This window comes from Micrasema longulum, unplaced genomic scaffold (genome assembly GCF_059751315.1).
Source record: "Micrasema longulum isolate JH-2025_06_02 unplaced genomic scaffold, ASM5975131v1 h1tg000274l, whole genome shotgun sequence".
Taxonomy (NCBI): domain Eukaryota; kingdom Metazoa; phylum Arthropoda; class Insecta; order Trichoptera; family Brachycentridae; genus Micrasema; species Micrasema longulum.
In genome coordinates, this window is record NW_028277478.1 from 1,394,281 (window position 1) to 1,402,372 (window position 8,092).

Here is an 8,092-nt window from a genome sequence, read left to right on the forward strand (position 1 = left end):
CATACGCCTTGACTGTGGAATCATCTCCCAACCACTATCAAATATATTACTAAAGTATCTATGATTAAATCACGTCTGAAAAAAACGTGTCCTTTCTTATCCGGAATCTCTCCGTTTGTCCTCTTTCTTTCTTATTACTTTTTCCCATCGACTAATAGTATTGATCTAAATCTATGGTAATTTAAATTCAGTTTTTTCTATTTTTGTATATCTTTAGCCTTTTTTAATTAATTTTCTATTGAATGTGTTTTGTTACTTAAATTATATAAATAAAACTTTCATTTTATTGGTCGGTTGGAAGAAATTACCATATGGCAATAAGCCTACCAATGCCCAACTTACATGATATACAAAAAGTTCAATATATAAAATTGAAATTAACTTATGTCATATTTTATTCAACGTGAACATCTGTTTTTCTGTAATTAAAACTTCTGGTATATTAATAATTTAATTGGTAGTGCGATATAAAGTGATTTGCTCGAATTTAAGTTAACAAACATAATATGAATTCCAAATATTCCGAGTCACGCACAAAATGAGAATAAATTTATCATTAACCTCATAGTGTAAATTTTAAATTCACTTTGACCTTATTGGTTGAAATTTTGAGTTTCGCCTAGCAACGGGTTGCATCTCCTGCCTCCGGTTCGCTGTGAGGAGGCTCCGTATAGGCTTCAGAGGGGCGCGGAGGAAGAGACATGGGGGGTCATACGTTACCCCCTCCTTTGAGCTTTTGGACGTGAATAAAACCGTGTACATTGGTTGGAGTAATCATAGTCTGCCGTTTACCTCCTCAACGAACGAAGCTTAAGGGATTACCGTTGTTACGAGATATTTAATTATTTGAAGATGAGGTGTCTTTGGTTAGCTATGGCGCTCGTGGCGGTGACTTCGGCCATGCCTACTGAGAGCAGTGATGGAGTTATGGCTTCGGCGTTTAAGTTCGTCAAGGAGTGTGGCGAAAGTGATCTTTCCCTGTGCTTTAAGGTATATATCATCGGAAGTTCAGTCATGAATAGAAAAAGTTTATAAATTTAAATTTCATAAAAAGTTCATTGTTTTATTTTTTAGTCGCGTACTTGAAAGTAAAATCATGTTGTGAATTTCATACAAAATTAAGTTTTTTACCCTATTTTTTAAAAATATTTACAAAAACGTGTTTTTTCTCATCCAAACATAAACAACGGATCTTCCTATTACAAAACAACACTCTCGATAAGTAATCTATTTTTTTTAAAATAAGATACGTCGAACTATATTGAATTACAGGAAATTCAACGTAATTAATTTTTAAAATCTCGTTATTCTGTTGAATGAAATATTTATGTTTTTCGTTTTTTTTGTTGATAAATAAATTAATTAGACTTTTTTGACAATACTCTTTTTAATCTTATATTTAGTAACTATTCAGTTATTGAGTGCGTTAGTTATTATGTTAAAAAATACAATATATCTTGATTTTTTGAAAAAGGCAATAATGGTATATAAATTGTTTATTTTTTGTTTTTCAGGAAAGGGCTCTCAGGTTTGTTGACAACCTCAACGGCGATGTAGAAGTAACTGAAGGCATTTCCCTCGTAGCCTCTTCTGAAAACTCTAGACAGCAAGGCGCAAGGGCTCTGAACGAAGAGCCTCTGTCGGAAGATGCCGCCACCAGAGAGAATCAGGTCGAGGGTCGTCTCGTCGAAAGGGTTGCCAGGTTCCTCGAGGGACACACCCTCCAGTTCAAAGTTCCCAAGGACTCTATCGATGAAATGAAGCGATCCATGGAAGAAGGTAATTTTCCAAAACTCCACAGCTATTTTTCACCACATTCTTAACCTTTTAACCTACCTGTCAAATGTTTCAAATAAATTCACTTTTTTTATACACCTTAGACGTATTTTAAACTTAAGAGGACTCCTCACAGAGACAAAAATTATTCAAAAAGTTGATTAGCTGATAATTGGTAAAAATAAACATTTTGATACGAAAATCTTGCTCACAACATAAAAAAAACATGATTGTTATAAATCAATTTCAAATTATTTGAGAAAAAAAGATCTCTTGTGTTTTTTAAATGTAAAAAAAACAATAAAATATCTGAATTTTGATCGAATTCAAAACCATGTATCCTCAAAATCTGCTTAGAATTCTAACAGGATTTAGTAAGAAATGTGAGCTATGATGTATTTTTTACTGTAATGTTGGACGATTATTTCATCGCTTAACATAAATTTCAGCTCCAAAATCAGCGTCATATTTGGATCAATTTTTTTTGCATGTTATATCATGTTACTCAGCAAAATTAACCTACTCTATGTTTTGTTTCTTCGTTTTTTCATTGCGTGTTCAATTTCATCATGAAAAACTCATAAAAAAACCTCTCTCTTTCTGTAGTATTTATCATCTCGCAATTCATTCATTTCTACAAAACAAAACCGCAGTCTTCTTGGTACTAGACAGACAAAATAAAATCACTAAGACGTTCTGAGCACAACGCAACTGGGGTCATTGTCACGACCACGCTGTAGGCTTAACACTAACACTTTCTCTATTTCATTCCGCTTTAAGTGATTTTATTTTAATTCAGTTACATAATTCATTACACTTGTTCCGCCCATATATTAATTTATAGTCGCGTCCAGCTAGAATTGTATAATTGATTACACTTCTCACCGTGCTTGTCACTATCATGTACGTAACCGAGCATCTCATAGAACTATTCATGGTTAAGAACTTTTTAATAATTTTTATTTTAACAAGAAATCACAATGAAAATACTGTTTTTTGTTCATAAATTTTTCAACTTAAATTCGTTTCCAAAATTAACGAGTTTTTTAGTGACAAAAAACTTTTATGAGACAAACTTCATATAATTTTTTTTTAACAAAAAACAACGTTTCAATATTTTAAAAATATTATGTGATAATCATTGCAAAAAATCATAATTTTGTTTTACATGGTAGTTTAAGATCAATATTTCATTTTTAAATCTGTGGAAATTGCTTTATTTTTTTTAATAACATGAGTTTACTTGATGTTTACTAGACTAATCTGAATTTAAATGTTAAAATACTAATAGTTTTACAATTCTGTTGCTAGAAAATTCAATTTCGATTGCTAAACGGGGACAAAATCATTTATTTCAGGTTAATTTTTTAAAACAGTTTGGTTTTCAACAAAAGCAGAAAATTCATTCGGTAAATATGAATGACAACAGGTGCATACGCCATTATCATAAGAAACTTAGTTTCTTTGACCACATTACCAGGTCATGGACATCAAACAGATTGCTAACCCACTTGGCTGTGAAAGAAATGTCTTTCTTTTCGAAAATGTCGTTAGTCGAAGATATCTGATGAACATCATTCTTGAATTACACTATTGGAAATTGTCACCATGTGCACTTTCTAAACTGCTTCACGACGTTAGATCAAACCGTATTTAGACGCAATTAGATGTCGCTTCCAACTATTTTTTTTATTCAATAGTTGAAAAAAAAACACAACAAGATAGAGATACTTTGATCGCTTTGAGTTGAATGTTTTCTTATTAGTAATTTCAGTTCTTCGTTCATTTCAATGAATCTTTTTATGTTCAAAGTCATGTCTTTCAAGTGCCGACGCTATCAATTTCATGCCGTTATTGGAAATATACTCAAATTTAAAAAAAACTAGATTGAATTAACGGTCAAATATGCCAGCGGTACATAATATGTATTCTGAATACGAATAAATTTGATCCTCCAAATGAGTGACCCACAAAATTGATGCCCACACATGTATTACCTAGAAACCAAACTTTCTCCGGTAAAAAATACTTTATACGACTATCTAATTACCATACGACTATCGATGAATAAAAATTTATATTTTACATCGAATTCGGAATCGTTTCTTTACCGATGCGACTTAAGAATCCATCGGTTCGGGTCTCGTTCGAAAGTCCCGCGCGTTGATGTCTCTCGGGCACTAGACATCGTTGGCCGTGTGGCTCAGAGGCCATCGCTTTCCGGATACGGATGTAGGTCAGGAGAAAGTGTATCTCCCGTCCAGCAGATGGCGTTCAACGCACCTTGAGCAACTCTCGGGGTTTCGACTTTCAGGGATAAGTAACGAGAAATTATCACATTTCTCGCGTGTTCCTGTCAAACCGGTTTTGGGAATCTCATAAAGTGTTTTGTCGCTTATAAAAGTTGATTATGTTTCACCTACTTTTTTTGAGGATGCGTTGTCGTAGGAAGATCAAGACCAAGATAATTTATTTAAATTTATTCTGACATCGAGCGTTTCCGTGATTTCACGTTTATACTTCGTTTTTTATTACGAACACTTGCAACATTTCAGAACAAACGTGATTCAACTAACAACGAGAGATTAAACGTGACCAAAGGAAACAAAGTCACCAAACGATAACAGCTAAAGTAAGATTTGATACGGGAAAAAACCCAATAAGCGCATAGAACCAATTACAAATTTTGCATTATATTTAACCCATTTCTCATGCAAAATCAATAATTCAATTCAAATTAATAAAAATAGTAATTTTATCCTCCCACAGTAAACTACAAAAAATAAATTTCTCACGTTGTAAATCATTCTTTCATTTTACCCGTAGTTCACATAATAAAACTGTTAAGTGACGCTTCTTGCACCTTGCTCTTGATCTTTAATTCAGTCACCCTATTATTTTAATAGCCAATATCTAATTCACAATACCAGTTGACCTACTGAACACGCCGTATGTTTTTATCGAGGCAAACTGGCATAGTTTAGACACCCACATTGCGCACCTATTGAATAAATCGCGAACAGATTATTCATTACATTTTGCAGTAGTAATGTTCAATTTTAAATTACACACATGTAGAATACAATAATTTATTCTTAGTTGCCAACTTTCTTTACTTCTCTCGATTTGTACCGTTATCTTCTGGCAAATTGATACGCAGTCGGAAGGTAATTTGCTTTATTGAAATATGCAAATTTATTAATCGAAAAATCGTTAATGTGACATACATTTTTCAGCGTGGTATGCGATTCGTTAACACATTGAATGAATGAATAACTGGTTGTATAGAATTGCGAGAATCAATCCCCCTAATTAACATATTTAAAAATCATTTATTTTTTTGTTACGCATATTTTATAGGCTAGATACCTAGTTTTCCGGGAGAAAATAGCATTTTTTATGACATTTCACGGATAAGTTAGGTTAGGTTAGGTAGTTGAGTGATTGTTTTACAAATTGTCCTATATTCAAGCCACCACGTTTCTTTGAAAAATTTGAAAGAAAATCTTGTCAAATTAACACTGAAACTGCAAGATTATTTTTCATGTCAAGAAAACACATTAGTAATGCAGTTCTTTGTATGTTAATTGAACGTAATTATGCAAAAAACAGTCAGCTATAGAAAAGTGAAACTGAGATAAATGTACTTTTATAAAAATAATGAATAATCGAATCTACACAAAAGTTTAAAAGTTTTTTTTTTGTTAAATGATAAATAATGCATGGATTTGTTTTATTTTTAAAACAAAAAATAATTCAATTGTGTATTTGATTAGTTTTGATGATTTTTAAAGACTGGCTGACAACACAATATAAAGTGTGCATTTCGCAGAAATCAACAGCTCCTAATAAAACTCCGATATATTTTGTGTATTATGTATTGATCATATTATTTTATATTCATATAAATACAACTAGATATCTTCCGCGGTGTAATGGCTAAGACATTTGACTCACATCGAAAGGTTCCGGGTTCAATTCCCGGTGAAAACACAAAAATTTAATCTTTTTTTTCTCAAGCTCGGGTGTTCTGTACCCTAATTCACCACTGTAATTGGGCCTCTTGGCCTGTTGTGGTGCAAAAATAAACAGTAAACAGTAATTGTACAGAATTATCATTTACTGACTTGGTGTTTATTTTGTGAAAATATTTTAACTGTTCTTTTTACACGATCTAAAATATGCATTTTTCAGGAAACAGCAGGGTGTAATATCTCATACAACCTCTGAATGCTTGAGGTGACGTTCGTTTTCGTTATATCTTAAAATAATGGTATTTTCAGAGAGTGATAATTACAGTTTTTTTTTTGTACGAAAATGGCCTGGTTGATTTTGGAAGAACAAAGAATTGACCTCCCTTAACCCGATAACAATAACATCTCATTTTTTGTAAATTGTAAACTGACTGCTTTCTGCATAACTACGTTCAATTATTAAATGGAGCTTCAATATTGCAATGCTCGTTTTCTTATGGGTTGCGCTGAAAGTATTGTTACTTGTTTCAGGTCGCAAGAAGAAGAAGAAGATGCTTCTGCCCCTCCTCCTCCTGCTGAAATTGAAGGCTGCAGCCCTTATTCCACTAGTTCTCGGATTCCTCGCCTTGGTGGCTTTCAAGGCTCTGATCATCAGCAAGCTGGCTCTCCTCATTTCCGGCATCATCGGAGTCAAGAAGCTGCTGGATTCCAAGAACGGCGCCCACGAGGCCCCACACTATGCGGAGGAGCACCATGCTCCATCTCACGGCTGGGGAAGGAATGCCCAAGAGTTGGCCTACAATGGCTACAAACAGGAATAGATCTAAAACACGAATTTTATCAACTAGCCACTGTTCTTTCGAACAGACTGAGTACAATCTAGTTCGTTCATTACCCAACGCGTCAAAACACGATAATATAACATTATAATAACGTTGTTTTAGACGGGTACTATATAATATGACGTATTTTGATACGTCCATCCGAGTGAATTTTCTAAACCATAATAGTCATATTTTCAGATCCGTCGTCGAAGGGCTTTGCACCCTTAAAAGCACTATTTATTAATTAATTTATTGTAATTTATTGAATTATTATTATTGAAATGTTACGTTAGTTTGATTGTTTGTTTTTGATCTTGTACGTATTCGACGCAACATTCAATGACCATTCATTTCTTTCGATGTATTAGAAGAAATTAAATTACAAAGAATCACATTTACTAAACGCGACTTTCAGAATTATATCAAAGACTTGACTTTTTTTAATGATTTTTTTTGTTTTGTTTTATGATTTTTCAATTAACTTTGTAAATATTTTCATATTTCTTATTTTTACGACGTTTCTTACTTTATTATAAATACATGACAATACTCTTTTATTTAGAAATAATTGATATGATACTCAATTGACTTACTTTAAATCTTGTCTTATTGTTCTATTTTTTGTTATTTTTAGTTAATTTTAACAACGATGTACATTTCTTTTAATATATTAAGTTAGAACTTTATATATTTTTTTACATTAATGTGCCTACATGCATACCTGTCAATATTATAAATATTAATCTCTTGAAGTTAACCAATCGTACCTTTTTGTACATATGCGGTCTTAGTTAATTTATGTTTTTAATATTATTTTGTTTATTTTAAGTTTTGTTCTATTGTTTATATTTTTTGTGTTTTATTTTTATTTTACCGACTTAACAGTACAATGTTATAATGTTCGTGTCGTCAACGTATCTGTAATTAATTTTACTTTAATATTTAATGCAATCGATCGAAATAATAAATAAAAACATTTATGAAATACGAGTATTTTTTACTTATATCCTTATTTCATAACATACTTTTTGTAATTTATATTCTTGATTTTTTTTTTAAGAAAAAAAATATTTGTGTTTGTATGATTTACTCGAAAATTCAATTTTTAGGGCCATTTTCAACGAGTTGTAAATAACTCAATATTGGAAAATGGGAATCAAGTTGGGGTAGAGTAGGATTCAAACCACGGACCTTTGGTCCGTGAGTCCGATAAACTATCTACAGGACCACAACCCGATTCAAAATTCATATTACATGGTCTCAGTTTTAAAAGTTCGTTCCTAAATAATAAATATATATATTTTTTTTTTTAAAAAAACCTTTATTTTAGCATAAATAAACAATACATTCTGTAGAAAAATTAAACACTTAAGGTTGAACTTGCCAAAAAAGAGTCTAGCTCTTGTGTTTGGCAAGTTTACAAAATAACATAAAAATAAAACATAAAATGCAAAAAAAATAATAAAATAAATAAAAAATTAAACAATTTTAAAAATTGAGAAAATATAACACAAAAAA

At 31.7% G+C, this 8,092-nt stretch overlaps 1 protein-coding gene across 1 annotated transcript; it reads left to right on the forward strand.

Moving 5' to 3' along the window:
• The first annotated feature begins 756 nt into the window (after positions 1 to 756).
• On the forward strand, positions 757 to 7,559 carry Osi9 (DUF1676 domain-containing protein Osi9). Its single transcript, XM_088224260.1, has 3 exons — positions 757 to 990; positions 1,515 to 1,779; positions 6,282 to 7,559. Exons 1-3 carry the CDS (start codon positions 853 to 855, stop codon positions 6,569 to 6,571), a joined length of 693 nt encoding a protein of 230 aa, XP_088080386.1. The 5' UTR covers positions 757 to 852; the 3' UTR covers positions 6,572 to 7,559.
• The last annotated feature ends 533 nt before the right edge of the window (positions 7,560 to 8,092 follow it).